At 38.8% G+C, this 26,712-nt stretch overlaps 1 protein-coding gene across 12 annotated transcripts in view; it reads right to left on the bottom strand.

Moving 5' to 3' along the window:
- Positions 1-26,712, bottom strand: part of Synd (protein kinase C and casein kinase substrate in neurons protein Synd) — a 322,204-nt gene that overhangs the window by 12,600 nt on the left and 282,892 nt on the right. For 8 of the 12 annotated variants that reach the window (XM_071656541.1, XM_071656540.1, XM_071656539.1 and 5 more), the window contains 3 exons: positions 18,954-19,074; positions 17,407-17,517; positions 2,096-2,250 (listed from right to left, as the gene is read on the bottom strand). In XM_071656541.1, the coding sequence (XP_071512642.1) occupies positions 2,096-2,250; positions 17,407-17,517; positions 18,954-19,074 (387 nt within the window). The remainder of the gene's footprint in view (positions 1-2,095; positions 2,251-17,406; positions 17,518-18,953; positions 19,075-26,712) is intronic. The other 4 variants (XM_071656551.1, XM_071656548.1, XM_071656549.1 and 1 more) reach the window with 1 other exon arrangement.

The following is a 26,712-nucleotide window of genomic DNA, read 5'->3' as shown; positions in this document are numbered from 1 at the left end:
AGCACATGACAAATGAAATTTCCATTTCTCAACTCTTCCCATTTTCCATCTCCTCTTTTGATGCATCCAACAAAGTATGGGGATGTATGCCCATTAAATCTCTTAGCAGTGCAACTTGGACTATCTTATTTCCTCTTTTTCCAAACTCACAAACTTTCCTAAACCTCCAACTTTCACACTTGCCTTCACCATGAAATGATCAGACACTGCAACAGCTGCTCATCTCTACATGTCTATAACCATCAACTCCTTTGCATCCCTGTCAATAGGCATAAACTCCATTAACTTCCATTCAACCCAAACCCACTCACCAACACATACAATTTTCTTGAACCATGTATGCAATTTTCTTGAACCATGTATTCCATTCACCATTCCTCTTGTAGCACACAACTTGACACGCTCTTCCCCATTTTCATTTACACAAAGGATGCTATGCCTCCAGTTACACCCTTATCACTTACATCATCCAATCTTGTATTTCCCCCAAGCACCAAGATTACATTCCTTGCATCAAAACTGCCAAAGCATTAACTCAACTCTTTCCACAATTAACTTTTTTCTTCACTGATCTCACTGACTGGGGTGCATACACACAAACAACCACTCCCCTCTTAGTTCACTAATATTCTAGCCAAAAAAATCTTGAACTAACATCCTTGCACTAATCACACATAATCCCACACCTAATTCCTCATCAGAAAATACCATTCCTTTTATTGCTCTTGTTCTCTCATTACCCTTAGATTTTACCCCCTGAACATTCTGAACCACTTCATCCCTAAACCCTTCAACTCTTTCACCTAAAACACGAACATCCACGTTTTTGCATTAAATACATTACATATCTCTCCTTTCTTCTCATCCTGGTTACACCTATGTACATTCAAACAAGCTAGTCTTAAACATCAGAGGAAATATCTCACTTGGCACCTTCCTCTGTTTCTGTTTTCATAAAGTGTTTACGTACTAGGGAATGGTTTTCAATTCCCTGTTCCTGTCTATTAGTCGACCCATAGGAAATGCAAAAGAAGCATGGGTACTATGCTATTTTTCTTTCACACATGCTTGCTATTTCCTGCATCAGTGAGGTATTACATGGAACTAATGAAGAAATGATTTCATTCACTCACATCCACTCTCTAAATGTCATGTATAATGCACTCAAACCTAGGCTCAATATCACAAAGACCCTTGCCAACAATGTACATTACAGTAGAGACTGAATTTGTTACTGCGCTTTGAAATGAAACATGTGGGTATTATGCTAAGAAAAAATAATTATACATACACAATATCATGGAGACTTAACAACAGTCTGCATTCCCATAGAGTCTCTTGAATTTGTCCCTACCACTAGAAAACAAACCCACCAAGAAGTTATTCTAGTCATCACATGGTGATTCTTAAGGCTCCCTCATTTTGAGCACCTGGAGACATTCATGTCAGTTCCATAACAGTAGACAGGATGCACACTAGTCATAGTGCCAAGAAAATTCCATAATTTGTCCTTAAATATTCCGATGTGAGAGATTTTAACATAACTGATTAATCATTAATGGGGCAAAGTATGTTTGTAATGGACATATGATGAACATGCAGTGACAATTTACCTTAAAACCAGGCAAGATAATGGCTATTTAAAATTCTTAACTGTACGCAGAAGATTGCTTTGTTCAATAGAGAAATGCCCTATTGCTGTGTGACGAAAACAACAGTTTTCTAAAAGTAAAAATTGAACAGAAAAGTTGGTCTTAACTCTTGTTATCTAGAATCACTGTGAAGATACTCATCATTTCCCTGATTCAATTACTTAAGTATTAGGCGACCATATGATACCTCACAATTTTCATGAAATAAGTTAGTTTGCCAAATGAACACACAGAATAGGGTAATTCTCTGAATGAGGCAAGATTTAGTAACCTAATAATCAAGGTTACAAGTTATGCACTGACATTACACTGCAATTAGTCACTAACATAACAATGCAAATATATCATGGTCTCTAACAAAGATCCTTCACAGGCACAATGATTGTACAAGTGCATCATTCAATAAGTGCAACGATATACTTATAAGAAACCAAGTGACATACCTGATAGCTGAATGTCTATTATTATCAGAGGATTTTGAAGTGGCTGAGGTGTGGTTGGAAGGCCCTTTGACAGAGGTGAGTGTGATGTCTCCTGTACCACTCACCGCTCCTTTGGGCGTTTTCTTACTAATGCGATGAAGATCAGGAGTATATTCCTGTGTGAAAGGCAACAGATTCAATATATGATAAAGTCATACTTGAGCAGAGAGGGTCTTCATCTTCAGTAGTAGAAAAGTAGGATGATAAAACTGGACATCTGGACTAAGTCATTACTAATCACCTAAGAATCTAGCAGCAGTAGCAATTTCATTTAAAGCAAAATCTATCTTTTATGATTTCTCTAATCTCATAACCTTATTGTATATTCAAAATGAGATATAGTCATTAAAGCCATTTATGTTGCAGTATAAAAAAACTAATGAAGCAACAAAATGTAGTACCTTCTCAAAATCTTTTCATGAAAAATTAAACTGCTATTCATTTATGAGAGAACATTCATGAGAGACATGCTTCCAAGTTCACGTAAGACTTTAATACGATCAAATCACTCATGTGAAGTGTCTACCATTCTCAAACAACCATTTACCATGGGGTTAAAAGGGATGGATAATGTGTGTGCACATGTACTGGTCATATGTCATTCATAGTTGCCACCTCCAAGTTCAGCTTGTATTATTACACCAGGGAGCCAAGCCCATCAACTGAAGCACAAAGGTGGTTGGGTAGCATGGCATGTATCTTTTAAAACTTACACTGCATAATTGATCTCTAGTAACTTTCCCAGTGTGAGGGATAAAGGAAGTAAATCAAAACATTTTTCCCTTGCAGAATATTTGTATTATATCTATATGTAAAAACCCTAAAACAGTAATAAAATCTTCCTTTACATAAATGAAGTAAGATTTTGAATGGACCATGCTGAATCAGGCTAAGAGCCTGTGTATAATTGTTTTTCCAAGCATGATTTCAATCAATCTCTTAATCCCAGAAAGACACAAATCTAATCTTCACCCACTTTACAAAATGCTAACTATTCTAGGCATCACATATGACACACACAGACAACATTCATTTCTCAAACTAAAAACTGGAACCAAATTTGGACAACAAAACATCCCTTAGTATCCTCTAAAAACAATTCATCTTCTTAACCCTAAACTTTGTCTTGCCTACCTGGCTGTCCAGTCTCTCAAAAGCACACATAACAAAGCTGCAAACCACACAAAACAGGGCACTTAAAACAATCATTAGCTTCCTTACTAAAACAAAATCTCAAAACCTACATAATGAAAGGGAGATCCTTCCTATACAATCCTGTCATAGTATGCTCGCATATAAAACACTCAATAATTAATCACCAACCCGTAAATAGAAATGCAAAGCTTAACACTACCTCAAACTTTAACAATCTATGCTATCAGATATCTCTCCTCCCTAAATAGCACTGACAAAAAACATAAGCTCACTGAAATGACTTGACATGAAATAAAGAACTGTCCTCCCACCTCAGTCTTAAATACCATCCCTCCAGACAGACATGTATCTGCAAGCACACTCCTCAAACTTACATGAGTTACACCTTCCCATCTCCACTATAGACATCACCCATCTTTACTACAACAATTCAATTTATCTATTCATTCATTTTGCTTTGTCGCTGTCTCCCACGTTAGCGAGGTAGCGCAAGGAAACAGGCGAAAGAATGCCAATGATACATCTTCTATGAATAACACAACACTTAATGCTTTACTGCCCCCATCTGTCTCCAAACACACGCACACATAGCATCACTATATTTTGTCAAGTTGCACTCCTCTGACCCAGATAGCTGTCTTGTCCTTCTGCATCAACCATGTGAGGACTGCTGGTATTCTGTCCACAAACATATAATCTCTCCTCGTTCCCTCCACCTCCGACACATATATCCTCTTGGTCAATCTTTCCTCACTCATTCTCTCCATGTGCCCAAACCATTTCAAAACACCCTCTTCTGCTCTCTCAACCACGCTCTTTTTATTTCCATATATACGTTTTTTTGTTTTTTTTTCCAAAAGGAGGAACAGAGAAGGGGGCCAAGTGAGGATTTCACTCAAAGGCCCAGTCCTCTGTTCTTAACGCTACCTCGCTGATGCGGGATATGGCGAATAGTATGAAAAAAAAAAAAAAATGTTACAAAAACAGGTTACTTCCAGAAGAGTTTAAATGATGGGGTGAAGAGGTGAAGGAGTGGTGGAAAAATAAATCCTGATGCAAGTGAATAGATTGGTAAATCCATGGTAAACAGATTGTCTGAGAAAACCAGTTCATAACTTTAGCTGGGTCACATATACCCGAGTTCTAAAAGCTGAACTTACCAGTACGTGAACACAGTACCATGTGTCTTATGGGCTTTGTATAAAAGAGTCTTGTAAATCATGAAATAAGAGTTGCCATCTGGTAACTCACAAGTGCAATGGTGCAGGAAGATAGTTACCTCTGCTGGCTGCTGTGAATGTCTTTAGGGGAAAAAAAATAGTGCTTGTGTGCTACCAGAAAACTTTCTGACAGCCCAGTACAGAAGTTACATAAATGGCTTTTATGTTGTAATCCTGGAAAGTTTTTGACAGCCTAGTTGAGGTTTCACTGACATCTTGCTTTGGCTTTATATATCAAATAAACAAATAATATAATAAATGTTTTATGCTTAAAGATATAGTTTATAAGAAAGAAGTCTAAATATACTAGTTTTGGAAATCAACTGAGGGACCAATTTTGGTAACAATCAATTCCTTTTGTAGTGCAGCTCCTTAATTATACAATCTTAGTCCATAAAATAACCAATATCAATTCAACAAAATGCTGATAACTGAGGTACTTCTAATCAGAAAAGTCTAAGAATTACTATCTAAAGGGCTCACAGTTCAAAATAGGTATAATGCCTACATTTCATAACAAAATAAGTTCATGCACATTCCAAAGCTACTAGACTATATATCACCAATACAGGAAGCATTAGCAGGCCCTTACCACAGATGATGCAGGACAAGTGTTCAACATTAATGTTATCACAACCATTATTAACCATGTGTTTAATACTGACTGCCGCCTCTGTATTGTGCAATTGGAAATGCAAATAGCTTACTGTTTACTTCTAAATCAGTTTTTAGATATTCAGTTTCATCCTTTTAATTCATATGCGCTCCTGTGTAAACGTGATACTGATTTCTTATGATTTATTATCATGAAGAAAATCACGTATACTCATATCCATTCATAAAAAGAATCTGAGAATGGCACAATACAGAACACTTGAATAATCATTGTTCTACTGTATGACTATTTCATCCTCTCAAAAAATATCAGTTATTACGCTGAAAAGTTCACAAATCTGAGATATCTTGTAAACAGAAGCAGTTCTCAAAAGAGACTTCTCACACCCAGAAAAATACTGAACTCACGTCATACGTATGACTGGAAGTTTGGAGGAATACTAAAAAGAATTTCTATGAAATTATAATTTACCATCATATTATCCAAAGATGTGATAACATTAACAAAAGTAATATTAATATCTACAGCTTTACTGGCATATCAACACATCATTATCTAGAAACAGGGTAACCATCAGCTTTGTAATCAATATTCTAAAATGAATGAACCAGTCACTGGGAACAAATATGATATAATCAACATGACAGTCACCCAGTTCCTATCTAGTGGTAATGCTGAGAAAAAGTACCACAAGCTTAATGTTTATGATGAGTAAGCATTATGAGACATGCACTAAGCTATAGTATATGTTAAATATTATCATACTTACATCATGCATAATGTTTTGTCTTGTACCAGTATATAAATCATTATCAAAATACTAAATTATAGAGGAAATGGTGAGGAGGACTTAGGGTGCAAGAAAATACAGAGATATGGAGTATGACAATGACTACAACAAAGGTGAAGTTTTGAAGGAACGTTAACTAACTGCAGTGTATTTGTAGCACAAAATTTGAGAAGAATATGAGTCAAAATCTTCTAATTGTTCATTCACTTCCAGAGGGAACCTATTCTTACAACAAACTGTAAAAAAATGTATCCAAAGGATATGCTACCTAATCATAGGTAAATCATTTGGTGAAAGGGACAATAAAACAAAACTATAAAACTATATCGATACATTACATACGGTGTTTAGGGACGCAATATACCATAGAGATAAACAATAAAATCTCTGGGATATGAACAAGTACTCTCATGTAAATGTATCAATAATATCATGAATAAACTAAAGTTTTACTATAAAATTCTAAAAATTAGTCAAAGTAAATATCTTTAAAAAATGAATCATCTATCAAAACACATGCATCAGTTATTAATACCCATGGAAGCCCTAATATGGGAGAAGTGTTCTTTTTTCATTATGGCCCTTCCTTTTGGCCACATTCACACTGCAGTTCATTTCAGGATCTGACACATACTCCCTTTCTATATTACCTTAAAAAATGTACCATCCTTCATATAATTTTTTTTTCATTTATACCTTCCTGTGTCTTTTCTTATCTTCCTATTTCTACACATTTCATACACATAATTGCTGAAGAATCCCACATTCTTTTGAAAGAATATATTTCTTAGTGCTACTATGTCGTAACCCTATACTTCTTTGGCAGCCAAACGATCATGCCTAATTCTTCATTAAATATTTCAAAAATGGTTACTGTGTCTTCCCCACTTAAAGGCGTGGATACTCTTGGATGAGTGAAATGCTTGAGAATGATTCTGAGAGAACCTACCGTAATATGAGCATGGGAATGCAATTGACACAAACAAACAGAAAAAGATACAAATGGCATGCTATAAGATTGATACAAATCACATTCCACCAAATTGTAACATACATAATGCATACTCCTGTTAATGCTAAAACCATTACATTGGAATTCTTGACATTTAGTACTATTTGAAAATGACAAAAATAAAATTTCCTAACAATTAACTGGATGTCTAAACTATTAAGTCAGTCCACATTTCCTTGTGTTTCATGCTTGGTGGGTAACTTTATTACATTTTCACGTTACAAGCTCTAGTCTTGGACAAGAGTCCTTACCAAGGCCAGGCCTTGAATAATCAGAAAAAGGGGAAAAAGAGATAAAGGGGAAAAAGTAGTATTCATAATCTTTGAGGTTATGAGGTGAAAAATCTGCCTTTTAAAAAAGGGCATACCACAAGTATCAGGAGGTATAAGAGAAAGTACAGATTTTACTATATGAGTAGTGCACTAAATCTCGATGATCTATCCTTGGGCTACCAATGATCACAAAGCAATCATGTGATGAAGTGACTTGTGAAGTACTGCATTCCTCACTTAATGACAAAGGAAGGCACCCAGCTCTTAAGGGAGGAAACGAAAATTATAGCTGAAGCAAAGAGAGCCAGTAACATAGTGCATGGATAGTGCATCAAATTTTGAGGTCAGATTGTTATGGCTGACAAAAGGGAATGCTTTTTACATAATTGTTTTTCTGATTTGAGAAACACAAGAAAAAAATCTGCATCAGATGAAGACTTCCTGTTTTCTAGAGGCAGGTTCAGTTGTCTGCATAACAAAAGGTTTCCAAAACACCTAAGACATTAATACGATCCCAAGGATGTTTATGGTGTTGACATGCAGAATTACTGCGCAATCTATTATACAGGAATGCTGCAAGTTTTTGGAGGAGAAATAAGATACTGGGTTTGATAGGCATTATTAAGTTATGTCTTTCTCACTATAAAATCTTATGCAAATCAAAGTCTATAGCAAATGTGATAAGATTAGACTCAGATTAAGGAAGAAAAATGGAGTGGATCTGAGAAAGGAGGCAGAATGCTGAGTTGAGTTGTTAGCATATGGGTAAACTGGGTTATGTGTTGGAGAATGATTTACTGATAAAAAGAAACTGCAGAAGCTGGTGACGGAGTTTGGTAAAGTGTGTGGAAGAAGAAAGTTAAGAGTAAATGTGAATAAGAGCAAGGTTATTAGGTACAGTAGGGTTGAGGGTCAAGTCAATTGGGAGGTGAGTTTGAATGGTGAAAAACTGGAGGAAGTGAAGTGTTTTAGATATCTGGGAGTGGATCTGTCAGCGGATGGAACCATGGAAGCGGAAGTGGATCATAGGGTGGGGGAGGGGGCGAAAATTTTGGGAGCCTTGAAAAATGTGTGGAAGTCGAGAACATTATCCCGGAAAGCAAAAATGGGTATGTTTGAAGGAATAGTAGTTCCAACAATGTTGTATGGTTGCGAGGCGTGGGCTATGGATAGAGTTGTGCGCAGGAGGATGGATGTGCTGGAAATGAGATGTTTGAGGACAATGTGTGGTGTGAGGTGGTTTGATCGAGTAAGTAACGTAAGGGTAAGAGAGATGTGTGGAAATAAAAAGAGCGTGGTTGAGAGAGCAGAAGAGGGTGTTTTGAAATGGTTTGGGCACATGGAGAGAATGAGTGAGGAAAGATTGACCAAGAGGATATATGTGTCGGAGGTGGAGGGAACGAGGAGAAGAGGGAGACCAAATTGGAGGTGGAAAGATGGAGTGAAAAGGATTTTGTGTGATCGGGGCCTGAACATGCAGGAGGGTGAAAGGAGGGCAAGGAATAGAGTGAATTGGAGCGATGTGGTATGCAGGGGTTGACGTGCTGTCAGTGGATTGAATCAAGGCATGTGAAGCGTCCGGGGTAAACCATGGAAAGCTGTGTAGGTATGTATATTTCCGTGTGTGGACGTGTGTATGTACATGTGTATGGGGGGGGTTGGGCCATTTCTTTCGTCTGTTTCCTTGCGCTACCTCGCAAACGCGGGAGACAGCGACAAAGTCTAAAAAAAAAAAAAAAAAAAAAAAAAAAAAAAAAAAAAAAAAGAAAGAAGAGTAGATGGTATATTCCTGAGGAATACCACAGTTGAGAGGGAAGAAATGAACACACTTTTGAGAACATACTACCAGTATTACCCATCTGGGTACTGGAAGGGTTAGTGATTGCTTTGTAGTGAGCTAGAACTTCAGCGGTTATCATGTTACATTCCTCTGATTCATGTAGCTATCTTTTCCTTCACCCTTTTCTACATGAGAACTACCGGCATTCTATCCACAAACACACTTAACTCACAAAGCTCATTCTTCTTAACTAAAATTTTCTGTGGTGAGCACTATGGACTAGCCCTGCCTTTTTGCAAAATGGAAAGAGCAATAGATGGAAATAGTAGGCAGAAACATTTAGGCTAGTGCAAAATGTAGAAACATTAAGTAGTAGCAGGCAGGAACATTAGGTGGGAGCATTATACAGTAGTAGGAGTTTGGAACATTAGGAAGACACATTAGGTAGTAGTCAGTTGGAACATCAGGTAGGAGCCTCTGCAAACACTACGTTTGAATTGCCCTCAGTCGGTGATCTGCTAAGGGTGAGGAATTAAAGCGTAAGAAGCAGCACTGGAGTTCATTACTTATGAAGACTCTGTTGTCATGGCCACTCCCTTGAGATAGTTCCAGGAGGTAACAGGTGTCAGATATACAGATAGACAGATAACACAAAGTTCTCACCACATTTCTTGCTTAATGAATTACACTGTTTCTTTTTGATGCTACTGCTCTTACAAGTCTTTTTGCAGGTCACTTGTATTTCTTTTTAATAACTTCTCATAAAAAGATACAATTGGTGAGAAAAAGTGATGAAAACAAGTGAGCTTGAAAGAGAGACATGTTCTTAACGCTACCTTGCTATCGCGGGAAATAGCGAATAGTATGAAAAAAAAAAAAAAAGAGAGTAGAATGGCAAAAGGTGAAATCAAATGATGAGAGGGGAGTGGGTGAGGAATGGGAGGCATTTAGGGAAGCAGTGCTAGCCTATGCAAGAGATGAATGTAGTATGCAAAAGATGGGAGGTGGGCTTATTAGAAAGGGTAGTGAATGGTATGTTGCATGTGTGTGTGATACCCACATGGTCGTTCAATTTGTTTATGGATGAGATGGGGACAAAGGTAAATGCGAGAATCTTGGAGAGAGGGATGAGTGTGCAGTCTTTGGGGAAGAGATGGCATGAGAAGTGAGTCCGCTGTTGTTTGTTGATGGTGACAGATTCGAATGAGAAATGACAGAAGCTGGTGAAAGAATTTGGAAGAGTATGCAAAAGGAGGAAGATGAGAGTAAACGTGAATAAAAGAAAGGTTATTAGGTTTAGCAGCATTGGAGGATATGTTACTTGGGATGTGAGTTTGAATGGAGAAAAGTTGGAGGAAGTGAAGTGTTCTAGATACCTGGGGGTGGACATGGCAGTAAATGGAACCATGGAGGTGGAGCAAAAATGAGTATGTTTGAAGGTATACTAGTGCTAACAATACTATATGTATGCAAGGCATGGGCTAAAAACAAGGCTGTGCAGAAGAGAGTGGATGTGTTGGAAATGTAATGTTTGAAGACAATATGTGGTGTAAGGTGGCTTGATCAAATAAGAAATGAAAGGGTAAAAGACAGGTGTGGTGATAAAAAAGAAAGTGTGGATGAGAGAACTGAAGAAGGTGTGCTGGAATCGTCTGGACATATGGAGAGAACCAGTGAAGACAAAGAGGATATATGTTAGAAGTGGGAGAACAAATTGGAGATGGAAATATGGAGTGAAAAAAGATTTTGAGCAATTGGAGCCAGAGTATGCAGGAGGGTGAAAGGAATGCATGGGACAGAGTGAACTAGTACGATGTGGTAAACTGGGGTCAACTTGCTGTCAATGGACTGAATCAGGGCATGTGAAATTCCAGGGTAAGCAATGGAATGGTCCATGGGGCCTGGTTGTGGATGGGGAGCTGAGGTTTCAGTGCATTACATGAGTCAGCAAGAGAATGAATGTGAGTGGATGTAAACTCTGTGTCTGTACCTGATGCTACCTTGCTAACATGGGTAATGGTGATCAAGTATGAAAAAAAGACAAAAATCTTCCAGGTATGTTCCCAAGAATTTTTTCACTCTTGATAATTCTGTATCTTCCAAGATGGGAAGCTTTCAGATTACAAATGTTACTTTTCATGCATTTTTTCTTGCTACCATTCATAAATCATCAAGTATTTCTACCTCCTCCTTTCTTGAATAAACAGTCTGATTTTTTCAATCTCTTATGGCAGCTCATGTGCTCCAAAGCATCAATTTTGCTTGTGAAGTTTTTCTGTGTTTTTTCAATTTCTTGATCTGGGTTGCTCAATCAACGGAACAGAGATACAACACAAGGTTGGAGAAGAGCCAATCAATGGAAGCTTAGAGATCAAGTCTATGAAAAGCAACATCACAGGATTTCTGACAGTCTCATGATGAGGATGATCAAACATCATCGATGATATGCACTTCAAAAACTATGTGGATGATCAAGGAGAAAACCAAGATTCATAATGCTTGAAGACATGCAAATGGAGATTCAAAGGCTTCTAAAATACTTTAAGCAAAAGCTACAGAATGATAGCTAGAGAGGTTTGAATGGTTTCCCTTCATTTAGAAATGCTGCATCAATGCATGTTTCCAAGACGAAACAAAAGTTTTGGTTTATATGAAAAAGCAAAATAGACCAGAAAGAGCATTCCTTCACACACACTGATTTGTGTGTGTGTGTGTGTGTGTGTGTGTGTGTGTGTGTGTGTGTGTGTGTGTGAATGTTGTTTTGGACAGCAAACAAAAATATTATACAATGAGTAAGTGCATCAAGGAATGAGAGAATGTTTATGATGAGAGACTAATTTTGTCCACAAAGGAGAGAGAGATGAAAAAAGAGGCTTTACCACAAGAATAACCACTAAAGTATTCTCAGCACTAAAAACACCCATTAGTGAAAAAAGTTATGAAACTTTCTATGGATAAAGGACTTTGCCTCATGAGTAATACTTCTACAATAACATCAGGTGGAGATGACAACTGAACAAGATTGGAAGAAAGTAGTTTTCCAGGACCTTGCCTCAGAGGCTACAGAATAAGAGTGGATTTGTTTCCCTCTATTCAATTTCATAGCACCAAAATTCAACCTCCTTATAATATACAAACATGTTGGGCATAACCATATCTTCCACTATAACCAGCAAACCTTACATAATGATCACACAGCCTGCGTCTCAAAACTTTGGAGTACTGTATTAGAGCCGTAATTATTTTTGTTGCTGGCAGCTGCTTTATATCCACAGGGGTTTTATTCGTCCAAGTATGGAATACTGCTCAGACATCTGGGGTGGTCTATCCTCTACCTCTCTATGAACCAGAGTGGAACCAAAGTCTTCCACCTCATTAATTCTGGCATATCCGCTTTTCAATTTCTGTATACTGCAATGTTGTTGCTCTCTCTATTCTACAGGTATTACATTGGCCAATGTTCTCGTACACTGTCTACACATCCCCATCCCCAAAGTCTGGACGCGTGTCATGAACTTGGCTACTGCTTCCCATAGCTTGTGTACGAAGACTGGTCATTCAAGGATTGGCTGTTACAGTGCCTCCTTCTCCTGAACAACTAAGCTGTAGAATACCCTTCCTTGTTTTGTCCATCCCTCTTCACAGAATGATTCATCCTTGAAGAGTCAGGTCTACAAGAACTTGAATGGGCCAGATTAATATCTACTTTCTTTCTCTATAACTTTTCTCTTTCACCTGAGATGGCCTTGACTGAGGTGTGAATAGCCTCGACTGAGGCATGTTATTTTCCTGGGCCAAGTGGGTCACTATAAAAGATAGAGCACAAAATCCTTCAAATTCACACTCCATCTCCTCTTCAACACAACACTGCTTGTTACTACACTCCAATTTGGTCCTTTCACTAATGTGCTAATCTTTTCTTGTTTTTCTCACACTGGTAACCTCCTAAAACATCTTATTCTCCCTGAAGTTTGCCAATAGTAGCTGACACTAACTACTATTCGTCCCTTTTTCCTCTAGACATAACCTCCTCTCACTTTGTCTTATACATTGCCTTATCTTCTGCACAGCTTCTTTGTAAGTACTGACCCTACAACTCTCTTTTTTCTTTCATCAGAAGCTTTACTTCGTCATCCCACCTCCCGGCTTACACATGCTCGGTGATGGTTTGGTAGAGATAATTGTCTTTGACAAAGTTGATAAGTCTAGCAGATTCACTTTCTACACCTGAGATAGTTTGCCAGTTGATTTCCCAAAGATAAAAATCCCAATAGTGATCGAATCTTTATCCTTTACTGCCTACCGTAAACTCTTACACATGACTGTTACTATCTGCTGGCTGACTTGGGTGTCTATAAATGATGCTTATGTAAAGTTAAAGTTTGGAAGATTCTGCGCTAATCTGAACACACAAATGTTCAACAGCATCAGACGTTGCCATCTAAATTTAGATGGGGACTAGGTAAGATTTTACATACAGTGCAAGTCTGCCTCCTCAACCGTCTCTGTCCCTTACAAATAATTTGTGGTCCGGTGGATTGAAGTAACTAATCAGACCATTGTTTTTCATGTTCAGAAGTGTCTCTGTTAAACCAATGATATAAACATGTTCACTGTTTACCAAACAATGCAATTTAGCTATTTTATTTCGGATGAATTTTATATTAATGTAAAGTCCATTTAATTTACTTGAGTGATTTCTGTTGGAGACTAGTGGCATGATTTGGTGACTGGCTATTTTTAGACCTGAGTATGATGAGCCCCCATGACCTGCATCCCTGAAATCGATGTCTAGTGGAGTGGAGGGCATTAAACCTGACCTCCTTCATGTTACATGTAATATGACCTGACCTCAATCACCCATTGGATGTCAACAAACTGACCTTTAATGGGGTTCAAAAAGAAAAAAGAAATTCCTGTATAACTGTAAGGAATCTAATCTTTGATTCACACACCATAGAGTTCTAGCCCTTTACTGCCGAACTGAATGCTGTCTCTGTTGTATAGTTACTTGTATATTATGAATTAGAGCAAGAGATTTAAATAGCCAATGTTAGCATCCATGCACAAGTGATGCAGTCTCTCACTTACGCCTAGCACTCTACTTAGGGTGTAGTTACCTAAATTAAGTTACAGGGGAGCACCAACTGTAACAATGTTATCTGTCTTTAAGGGTACCAACCAGCTTATTGTATTCTTCTACGATAGCTTCTGAATTGGAATTTTTATGGTAAATGTCGATGCTCCCAATATTTACTACTAAACATGACTTTTTAGTCGGTACTTTAATATCTTCAACCTTTAGTTTAATGTGAGAAATTCTGGCACGATGGTAGAAGTGGACTATTCTCTTAGCTCTTGAATTTACCACCAAGTGTTTACCCACATTTCTGCCCAGCGAGTCACCCATAATCACGGAACAGTCTCCTTCAAGGAAAGAAGGGAAAAGCTGGACCTATGGTTGATATGTGACATAAACTTGGAGGAAGTTATGGAATTTGGGTGAGGGAGGGCTGTAGTGGAGAGACGGGACTGGGAGTTTGGGTGAGGGTGAGAGGAGTCGGGGGGGGGGTGTGTGTGTGTGTGTGTGTGTGTGTGTGTGTGTGTGTGTGTGTGTGTGTGTGTGTGTTAGCAGGTTAGGGGGCTGAGGGAAAGGGTGAACATGATGAAGTTTAGGAGGGGCTGTGGGGATACCACTGGGCGTGGGTTGGGGCAGGTAATGGGCATTTGAATGGATACAAAAGGGCACATTGTGTGGGGAGGGTATGAGTAAGGGATAGGTGGACCACGATGACGGGGAGAAGTAGGTGCTGGGGTTAACATATTGAGGGTACAATCATGGAGTGCCATTCTCAAACTCTTAATCTCTTCCCTTTGTATTAAGTCTTCCCCAGTTAAGGCTTTGAACTATGCCCTATTTCACTTAAATCATTTGGTTTAAACTTTTCTTCCAGGTTACTACTGGTCACACAGAACAAGCAATCTTTGTGCACTCAGTCTTGTCCTGTTGTCATAAGATCCTTAATAAAACCTTGACCGCAGGATGTACATGGGTAATAAGTAACTGATGCCAATGTAATAAAAAAATTACACTAATGTACACTGAAAGATTAATAAATGTAATCCGAGAGAGAGAGAGAGAGAGAGAGAGAGAGAGAGAGAGAGAGAGAGAGAGAGAGAGAGAGAGAGAGAATGCACACACACTTGGCCATCAGTCTTGAGCTAAGAAAAAACTAAACTTCTGGAAATGAGAATTCCAACAAATTCATCACAAAAAAAATATGTTTTTGCAGCTTCTACATCTGAAATTATTCAAACTATGGCCTAACTGATGAATCTTGTGAAGCTGCCATCCATTTTTTCCCAAACAGGACAAGAGAGAGAGAGAGAGAGAGAGAGAGAGAGAGAGAGAGAGAGAGAGAGAGAGAGAGAGAGAGAGAGAGAGAGAGAATGCACACACACTTGGCCATCAGTCTTGAGCTAAGAAAAAACTAAACTTCTGGAAATGAGAATTCCAACAAATTCATCACAAAAAAAATATGTTTTTGCAGCTTCTACATCTGAAATTATTCAAACTATGGCCTAACTGATGAATCTTGTGAAGCTGCCATCCATTTTTTCCCAAACAGGACAAAGTTGATCACATATGCCGAGAAACGTAAGTAATGGGAAATATTTCTTCAGTTTCTATCATGTACTTTTGAATCAATACCTACTTTTGAATCAATACACATTCAAACTTAAGCACAATGTTACAAATTTGCTGCAGTATATATAATTTGTTCAAAATCAAGAAAAATCTTGTAAGTCTGTACTTTTATCATTTTCCACGTAAATTCCTGTTACATTACCTGAAATCATGCCTCGAGGCTTTTGGGCTAGCCATACATATACTTACTGCCCACAGCTTTTCCTTACTTAATGGTGACAAGCTTAGTAAATAACATTCCACTTTCTTTGCTTGATATATAATCTTTCATCATTAGGATTTTAAGAAAAATATAAATGATGTATGGAATAAAATTTCATTAAAAACCCAATGAAATTCTTAGAGGTGCCTTGTACTTCACACATGTCAAATTAGTCTCTGTCTTGTTGCCAAATAGAGAAATCACATAGGGTTCTAATACTTATGTGTTTTATGTGCAAAACTTCCTGCCCGTAAAGCATGTTGTTGCATGCAGAATCATCCCAAAGCATTTTTGCAACAAACCATTTCCACAACCTTTAAGTGTCAGAGACCCAGCAACACTTGAATACTTGCAAAAGTGTTCAATGTTTAGTCTGTCATAAAGTTGAGGCACATGCCACCAGTTTACACAAAAGAGAAATAATACATGAAAAGAATGAAAGTTGACTTAGTATGTACACATGAAGAAGACAGATGAAGAAGGCAAGAAGAAAAGATGGTAAAGATTAGAGAAACTGCTATCTTTTAATAAAAAAAATTATGAAAAGTATGGAGAAAAGAATTTAATCTTCACTTCTCCCGGGTAGAGCAATCAGCTGTGACCAAGGGCAACAATTATGATTTTCTGTTCACAATTAGAATTCAAAGAAGCGTTAAGGCAAACTAATAATTGATTTAATTTGTGAGATCTGCTTATGAGCTTAGAATATTAGTCAAAGATTATAAGCATTACTTCAGACCAAGTGCAACAGATAATATATATCTACTGGAATACTATACAATCTCGTACCATTTCATATTACATTATACATTAACCATACTAAACAACACAGTATCCCAGAAAATATTCCTATAAGACAGGTGACATGTTAAGAATTAATTTTAATGAAATAATCTAGTTATGATTATATAATTACATACTATTATCTTTGACTGAAATTGGTGCAACAAAGCAATCCTGTGTTCATAACTGGGTGAAAGAATATAGCTAAACAGTTAAGGAGAAGATAAAGAGCACCAGTAAGCTAGGAGTTTCTTAATGTACTCCACAATGTCAGGGTCTGTGGCAGGGTCAGTATCTAAGTTTCAGAAAAACCAGGAGGGGAACTGGACAGCTGGAGGCATATACAGGGGATCAGAAACATTTTCATTTGAATTTACTGATCACTGAAAGTTGACAAATGGCAGAAGTGAATAAAGACGGGCCTAGGACAGCAACACATACAGACATATGTTAATAGTACAAAAAACTCTTGATTAGATGGTACCTTGAATGTGGAATGTATACAAGAATCAAACTGAATAAAGAAATGAGGCTGTGTTATATCAGAGGATGGACACTTACATGTATTCTACAAAGCATTATAAAAATAAATAAATATTACAGGTATTTAAGGAAAATACCAGGAAATCTAGATATATGCTGAAACATGTACTAGGTCAGTGTGTAAATAATAAATGTGGCTTGTTGATCAAGATATAAGGAACAATATGAGAGAAACAGTGAGCTGTATTACTGGCAAATCATCGTTGATGGTGCGCTGGTTCAACAAAGTGATGGCTCCCTCGGGGATCTGTCCACCGCGCTTGCCTTTGCTGCTAATGTCACGGAATTCTTCTGAATATTCCTGCACACACATGCATAGGGGCAAAAAGTAAAAAAAATGCAGGAAAAATGAAATTCAAGTCACAATGGTGCCACACAAAGTCTAGTATTGGTCCACTGGTGATTCAAGATGACAAAGCAAAGCTGTATAAGCATCAACTACAAATATGGGAAGCATTTATCATGTTAGTTCACACAAACTACATTCAAACTTGCCCCAATTTTGAACACTGTTAAACTAGGATAACCTACCAAGTGACATCTGTGACAATGTACATACTTGGAAAGTTAGTTACTCCATCTCCTAGAAAGAATTTGTTACTAGTTTTAAAACCTACACAATAACATGAAAACATGCTATCATGAGAACATTATTTGCAGACAAATTTTATTAACTGATACACCTGATTCTACGGTCAAGATATCCATGCATGTAATATAGAATAACTGTGATTATATGAAATTTGTTATCATGAAAACTCCTGGATGCGATAGTGGATGAAACTATGACCTTCAATAAAAAACGACTATAACTTCACATAAAGTTTGGTTTAATTATTCTACATGAAGCCTCAGTATAACTTCACTGAAAGTTACATTTTACTCTAATCAGCAGAATTTTTCTAGGAGACTGGGCAAGCTCACACACAATCACACTAAGGAACTGGGATTAGTCTACTAAAACCACAGAAAAACATTAACCATCAAATACAAATTTTAACACTACTCATGCAACTTTTTAAGTTTTAAGACCAACATGAAAACTGTAAATTGTGATCAAATTTGAATGTCAAATGCATGCCATTAATGTAAAAACAATTTATGTTGTGCCAAATGCTGTGCAAAAAATAAGCAAATACAAATTCTACTCTTAAGGAAGCAAACTTGCAACAATTATGGCAAGCTGAGAGCAGATTACTGACATGGAGTGAGGTGAATCCATCATCATAAATGTTATCTATATTCTTACAAAATCATTGAAAGCTATTCTAATGAAGAGAATTCATAAATTTAATTTCTAAGTAACAACCTTTTAAAAAGCTTACTAAATCTGTCATCTAATTTCACTTTCATTTTTCAAAGTATTCCAATTCAGTTATATCAACTCATCAGTACACCATGTGTATGCAATAGACTCAAATTATGCATTCTATTATTCTATGCAAGAATTCATCAAAGTGAATGTTATTCTGGTAAGATCAACCTTACATGCTGCAATGGTGATTTCACTCTTAACTGACAAAATCCTTTCAATCACAAATCAGCAAATGTAAAGTCTGTAAATAAACATGTTAGTCTTCCTTTAAGTCATATGAAATTTTTTTCAGGAGACTTTCATATCCTGAAGCTGTTAATTATGAAAGAGCAGCACTGATAAGAGTCTATCACATATCTTACTTCTGATAAAAAAGAAAAAAAGATAAAGCACAAAATCATCCAAGATCACCAACTACATACCTCAAATGATGGCCAGTTCATTGGCATATTGACGCCATGGTTATTACTCCACCATTTCAGATCTTTCTCATAATCTGCATTTGCTACTGTGTGGTGGAATTCTTCATAGATTCGAGGTAAACTGAAAAAAAAGAATTCCGCTGTGGTTTCAGTGCATTACACATGACACCTAGAGAATGGATAAAAGCAGTTATGAGTCTGGAAGCATATGTGAAAGGAGGAAGTTGAAAGTAAATGTGAATAAGAGCAAGGTTATTATGTTTAGCATGGTTAAGGGTCAGGGTATTTGGAGTGTGAGAATGAATGGAGAAAGTGTTTTAGATACCTAGGAGTGAACATGGCAGCCAATGGAACCATAGAGGAAGAGGTGAGTCATAGGGTGGATGAAGGAACTTAAGTTCTGGGAACACTGACAAATGTGTGGAAAGATATTTACCAAGGAGGCCAAAAATGGGTATGTCTGAATGAAAAAAAGGCCCATCATATATAAACTAAACTAAGTTAGGTAGGTCCTTCACATTTAAAGAACCACAATTAGAGGGAATAGGCAAATTATTTGTTGTTCAATGCAGAAAGTAACCACTGATAAATGGATACTTAGTTTGGTGAGGTGAAAGGGCAATGAAAGTCTTATATGGGGAAAAATGGATTTCTTTTTTTTCTAAGAGAAGGAGCATCATAGCATAGTAGTTCCAACAATATTTTAAGGATGTGAGGCACAGGCCATAAGTAAGGCTGTGTGTGTAATACTCAGAAAAACAGATGGATTTGTATGCTGCATGAATGGATCTGGAGAAGGCATACGATAGATGCTTTGTGGAAGGACTTAAGGGTATATGGTGTGGGAAGTAAGCTTCTAGAAGCAGTGAGATTTTTTATCAAGAGTGTAAGGCATGTATACGTGTGGGAAGAAAAGAGAATGATTGGTTCCCAGTGAAGGTTGGTCTGTGGCAGGGGTGTGTGATGTCCCCATGTTTGTTTAATTTGTTTATGGATGGAGTGGTTAGGGAGATAAATGCAAGTTTTGGAGAGATAAGCGAGTATGCAGTCTGTTGGGATGAGAGGGCCCAGGAAGAAAGTCAGTTGTTGTTTGCTGATGATATAGCACTGGAGGCCGATCTGAGTGAGAAATTGCAGAAGTTGGTGATTGAGTTTGGAAAAAAGTGTGAAAGGAGAAAGTTGACAGTAAAGGTGAATATGAGCAAGGTTATTAATAGGTTTAGCAGGGTTGAGGGGCAAGTTAGTCAGGATGTAAGTTTGAATGGAGAAAAGTTGGAGGAATGAAGTGTTATAGATATCTGGGAGTGGACTTTGCAGTGAATGGAACCATGGAAGAGGAAGCGAGTCATAGGGTGGGGGAGGGGGCGAAGCTTCTGGGAGTGATGAAGAATGTGTAGAAAGAGAGAACTTTATCTTGGAGGGCAAAAATGGTTATGTTTAAGAGAACAGTAGTTCTAACAATTTTGTATGATTGCAAGGCATGGGATATAGATAGGGTTGTACGGAGGAGGGTGGATGTGTTGGAAATGAAATGTTTGAGAACAATATGTGGTGAGAGGTGGTTTGATCAAGTAAGTAATGAAAGTGTAAGAGAGATGCGTGGTAATAATAATAATACTAAGAATATATATATGCAGGGTGTAGAGTGAACTGGAATGATGTGGTATACTGTGACTGACGAGCTGTCAATGGACTGAAGCAGGGCACGTGAAATGCCTGGGGTAAACCATAGAAAGGTCTGTGGGGCCTGGATGTGGGTAAGATGTGATTTCGGTGCATTACATATGACAGCTAGAGACCGAGTGTGAACGAATGTGGCCTTTTTTGTCTATTTTCCTGGCACTACCTCGCTGAAGCAAGGGGTAGTGAAGGTGTTTCATATGGGGCAGGGTGGTGCCAGGAACAGATGAAGGCAAGCAAGTATGAATACGTACATGTGTATGTATGCATATGTCTGTGTATGTGTGTAAATATATGTGTGTCTATTTCCTTGCGCTACCTCACTAACACGGGAGACAGCGACAAAGCAAAATGAATAAATAAATAAATAAATGAAATAAATATATATATGCCACATTACTCACCTTTGCATTCAAATCACCCATCACTATAACCCAGTCTCGTGCATCAAAACTACTAACACACTCACTCAGCTGCTCCCAAAACACTTGCCTCTCATGATCTTTCTTCTCATGCCCCAATAATCACCCATCCACTTTCAGTTTTACCCATGTCAATCTAGAGTTTACTTCCTTACACTCTGTCACATACTCCCATCACTCCTGTTTCAGGAGTAGTGCTACTCCTTCCCTTGCTCTTGTCCTCTCACCAACCCCTGACTTTCCTCCCAAGACATTCCCACACCACTCTTCCCCTTTACCCTTGAGCTTTGTTTCACTCAGAGCCACAACATCCAGGTTCCTTTCCTCTCCTTCTTTCTCATCTTGGTTACATCCACATACATTTAGACACCCCAGTCTGAGCCTTCAAGGAGGATGAACACTCTCCACATGACTCCTTCTGTTTCCCCTTTTATTAAGTTAAAATACAAGGAAGGGAGGGTTTCTAGCCCCCTACTCCTGTCCCCTTTAGTCAACTTCTACGACACATGAGGAATGCGTGGGAAATATTCTTTCTCCCCTATCCCCAGGGATAAGATGGAGTGAAAAAAGATTTTGAGTGATCGGGGCCTGATCATGCAGGAGGGTGAAAGGCATGCAAGGAATAGAGTGAATTGGAACGATGTGGTATACCAGGGTCGCCGTGCTGTTAATGGATTGAACCAGGGCATGTGAAGTGTCTGGGGTAAACCATGGAAAGTTCTGTGGGGCCTGGATGCGGAAAGGGAGCTGTGGTTTTGGTGCATTATTACATGACAGCTAGAGACTGCGTGTGAACGAATGGGGCCTTTGTTGTCTTTTCCTAGTGCTATCTTGCGCACATTTGGGGGGAGGGGGTTGTTATTTCATGTGTGGCAGGGTGGCGATGGGAATAAATAAGGGTACACCATATGAATTATGTACATGTGTATATATGTATATGTCTGTGTGTGTATATATATGTATAAGTTGAGATGTATAGGTATGTATATTTGCGTGTGTGGAAGTGTATGTATATACATGTGTATGTGGGTGGGTTGGACCATTCTTTCGTCTGTTTCCTTGCGCTACCTCGCTAACGTGGGAGATGGCGACAAAGCAAAATAAATAAAAAAATAAATAATAAAATATATATGTCTGATCATTATCTTGTGGAGGTGAAGGTGAAGATTTGTAGAGGCTTTCAGAAAAGAAGAGAAAATGTTGGGTGAAGAAAGTGGTGAGAGTAAGTGAGCTTGGGAAGGAGACTTGTGTGAGGATGTACCAGGAGAGACTGAGTACAGAATGGAAAAAGGTGAGAACAAAGGAGGTAAGGGGAGTGGGGGAGGAATGGGATGTATTTAGGGAAGCAGTGATGGCTTGCGCAAAAGATGCTTGTGGCATGAAAAGCGTGGGAGGTGGGCAGATTAGAAAGGGTAGATAGTGGTGGGATGAAGGAGTAAGATTGTTAATGAAAGAGAAGAGAGAGGCATTTGGATGATTTTTGCAGGGAAATAATGCAAATGAGTGGGAGATGTATAAAAGAAAGAGGCAGGAGGTCAAGAGAAAGGTGCAAGAGGTGAAAAAGAGGGCAAATGAGAGTTGGGGTGAGAGAGTATCATTAAACGTTAGGGAGAATAAAAAGATGTTCTGGAAGGAGGTAAATAAAGTGCGTAAGACAAGGGAACAAATGGGAACATCAGTGAAGGGGGATAATGGGGAGGTGATAACAAGTAGTGGTGATGTGAGAAGGAGATGGAGTGAGTATTTTGAAGGTTTGTTGAATGTGTTTGATGATAGAGTGGCAGATATAGGGTGTTTTGGGTGAGGTGGTGTGCAAAGTGAGAGGGTTAGAAAAAATGATTTGGTAAACAGACAAGAGGTAGTAAAAGCCTTGTGGAAGATGAAAGCTGGCAAGGCAGCGGGTTTGGATGGTATTGCAGTGGAATGTATTAAAAAAGGAGGTGACTGTACTGTTGACTGGTTGGTAAGGTTATTCTATGTATGTGCCTTTGTACAAAGGCAAAGGGGACAAAGGTGAGTGCTCAAATTACAGAGGTATAAGTTTGTTGAGTATTCCTGGTAAATTATATGGGAGGGTATTGATTGAGAGGGTGAAGGCATGTACAGAGCATCAGGTTGGGAAAGAGCAGTGTGTTTCAGAAGTGGCAGAGGATGTGTGGATCAGGTGTTTGCTTTGAAGAATGTATGTAAGAAATACTTAGAAAAGCAAATGGATTTGTATGTAGCATTTATGGATCTGGAGAAGGCATATGATAGAGTTGATAGAGATGCTCTGTGGAAGGTGTTAAGAATACATGGTGTGGGAGGCAAGTTGTCAGAAACAGTGAAAAGTTTTTATCGAGGATATAAGGCATGTGTGCGTGTAGGAAGAGAGGAAAGTGATTGGTTCTCAGTGAATGTAGGTTTGCGCCAGGGGTGTGTGATGACTCCATGGTTGTTCAATTTGTTTATGGATGGGATTGTTAGGGAGGTGAATACAAGAGTTTTGGAAAGAGGGGCAAGTATGAAGTCTGTTGTGGATGAGAGAGCTTGGGAAGTGAGTCAGTTGTTGTTCGCTGATGATACAGCGCTGGTGGCTGATTCATGTGAGAAACTGCAGAAGTTGGTGATTGAGTTTGGTAAAGTGTGTGAAAGAAGAAAGTTGAGAGTAAAGGTGAATAAGAGCAAGGTTATTAGGTACAGTAGGGTTGAGGGACAAGTCAATTGGGAGGGTAAGTTTGAATGGAGAAAAACTGGAGGAAGTGAAGTGTTTTAGATATCTGGGAGTGGATTTGGCAGTGGATGGAACCATGGAAGTGGAAGCGAATCATAGGGTGGGGGAGGGGGCAAAAATTCTGGGAGCATTGAAGATGTGTGGAAGTCGAGAACATTATCTCGGAAAGCAAAAAAGGGTATGTTTGAAGGAATAGTGGTTCCAACAATGTTGTATGGTTGCAAGGCGAGGGCTATGGATAGAGTTGTGCGCAGGAGGGTGGATGTGCTGGAAATGAGGTGTTTGAGGACAATGTGTGGTGTGAGGTGGTTTGATCGAGTAAGTAATGTAAGGGTAAGAGAGATCTTTCTTTCTTTCAAACTATTCGCCATTTCCCGAATTAGCGAGGTAGCGTTAAGAACAGAGGACTGGGCCTTTGAGGGAATACCCTCACCTGGCCCAACTCTCTGTTCCTTCTTTTGGAAAATTAAAAAAAAAAAAACGAGAGGGGAGGATTTCCAGCGTGGTTGAGAGAGCAGAAGAGGGTGTTTTGAAATGGTTTGGGCACATGGAGAGAATGACTGAGGAAAGATTGACCAAGAGGATATATGTGTTGGAGGTGGAGGGAACGAGAAGTGGGAGACCCAATTGGAGGTGGAAAGATGGAGTGAAAAAGATTTTGAGTGATCAGGGCCTGAACATGCAGGAGGGTGTAAGGCGGGCAAAGAATAGAGTGAATTAGATCGATGTAGTATACCGGGGTCGACGTGCTGTCAATGGATTGAATCAAGGCATGTGAAGCGTCTGGGGTAAACCATGGAAAGTTTTGTGGGGCCTGGATGTGGACAGGGAGCTGTGGTTTCGGGCATTATTGCATGACAGCTAGAGACTGAGTGTGAACGAATGGGGCCTTTGTTGTCTTTTCCTAGCGCTACCTTGCACACATGAGGGGGGAGGGGGATGCTATTCCATGTGTGGTGAGGTGGTGATGGGAATGAATAAAGGCAGACAGTGTGAATTGTGTGCATGTGTATATATGTATGAGTCTGTGTGTGTATATATATGTGTACATTGAAATGTATGGGTATGTATATTTGCGTGTGTGGACGTGTATGTATATACATGTGTATGGGGGTGGGTTGGGCCATTTCTTTCGTCTGTTTCCTTGCGCTACCTCGCAAAAATCGCAAACACAGGAGACAGCGACAAAGCAAAATAAAAAAAAACATAATATATATGTATACCGGGGTTGATGTGCTGTCAGTGGATTGAATCAGGGCATGTGAAGCGTCTGGGGTAAACCATGGAAAGCTGTGTAGGTATGTATATTTGCGTGTGTGGACGTATGTATATACATGTGTATGGGGGTGGGTTGGGCCATTTCTTTCGTCTGTTTCCTTGCACTACCTCACAAACGCGGGAGACAGCGACAAAAAAAAAAAAAAAATATATATATATATATATATATATATATATATATATATATATATATACATGGGGTGTTCAGTGTTGTAAATGGAAATGGTGAAGAGCTTGTAGATTTATGTGCTGAAAAAAGGACTAGTGATTGGGAATACCTGGTTTAAAAAGCGAGATATACATAAGTATACGTATGTAAGTAGGACAGATGGCCAGAGAGCGTTATTGGATTACATGTTAATTGACAGGCGCGCGAAAGAGAGACTTTTGGATGTAAATGTGCTGAGAGGTGCAACTGGAGGGATGTCTGATCATTATCTTGTGGAGGCTAAGGTGAAGATTTGTATGGGTTTTCAGAAAAGAAGAGTGAATGCTGGCGTGAAGAGGGTGGTGAGAGTAAGTGAGCTTGGGAAGGAGACTTGTGTGAGGAAGTACCAGGAGAGACTGAGTACAGAATGGAAAAAGGTGAGAACAATGGAAGTAAGGGGAGTGGGGGAAGAATGGGATGTATTTAGGGAATGAGTGATGGATTGCGCAAAAGATGCTTGTGGCATGAGAAGCGTGAGAGGTGGGTTGATTAGAAAGGGTAGTGAGTGGTGGGATGAAGAAGTAAGATTATTAGTGAAAGAGAAGAGAGAGGCATTTGGACGATTTTTGCAGGGAAAAAATGCAATTGAGTGGGAGATGTATAAAAGAAAGAGACAGGAGGTCAAGAGAAAGGTGCAAGAGGTGAAAAAGAGGGCAAATGAGAGTTGGGGTGAGAGAGTATCATTAAATCTTAGGGAGAATAAAAAGATGTTCTGGAAAGAGGTAAATAAAGTGCGTAAGACAAGGGAGCAAATGGGAACTTCAGTGAAGGGCCGCTAATGGGGAGGTGATAACAAGTAGTGGTGATGTGAGGAGATGGAGTGAGTATTTTGAAGGCTTGTTGAATGTGTTTGATGATACAGTGGCAGATATAGGGTGTCTTGGTCGAGGTTGTGTGCAAAGTGAGAGGGTTAGGGAAAATTATTTGGTAAACAGAGAAGAGGTAGTAAAAGCTTTGCAGAAGATGAAAGCTGGCAAGGCAGCAGGTTTGGATGGTATTGCAGTGGAATTTAATAAAAAAGGGGGTGACTGTATTGTTGACTGGTTGGTAAGGTTATTTAATGAATGTATGACTCATGGTGAGGTGCCTGAGGATTGGCAGAATGCGTGCATAGTGCCACTGTACAAAGGCAAAGGGGATAAGAGTGAGTGATCAAATTTCAGAGGTATAAGTTTGTTGAGTATTCCTGGTAAATCATATGGGAGGGTATTGATTGAGAGGGTGAAGGCATGTACAGAGCATCAGATTGGGGAAGAGCAGTGTGGTTTCAGAAGTGGTAGAGGATGTGTGGATCAGGTGTTTGCTTTGAAGAATGTGAGAAATACTTAGAAAAGCAAATGTATTTGTATGTAGCATTTATGGATCTGGAGAAGGCATATGATAGAGTTGACAGAGATGCTCTGTGGAAGGTATTAAGAATATATGGTGTGGGAGGCAAGTTGTTAGAAGCAGTGAAAA

The sequence above is a fragment of the Panulirus ornatus genome, chromosome 63 (assembly GCF_036320965.1).
Source record: "Panulirus ornatus isolate Po-2019 chromosome 63, ASM3632096v1, whole genome shotgun sequence".
In the NCBI taxonomy this organism is placed as follows: Eukaryota; Metazoa; Arthropoda; class Malacostraca; order Decapoda; family Palinuridae; genus Panulirus; species Panulirus ornatus.
Note: the sequence above shows the minus strand (reverse complement) of the source record. Positions and strands in the feature narration are given on the sequence as shown.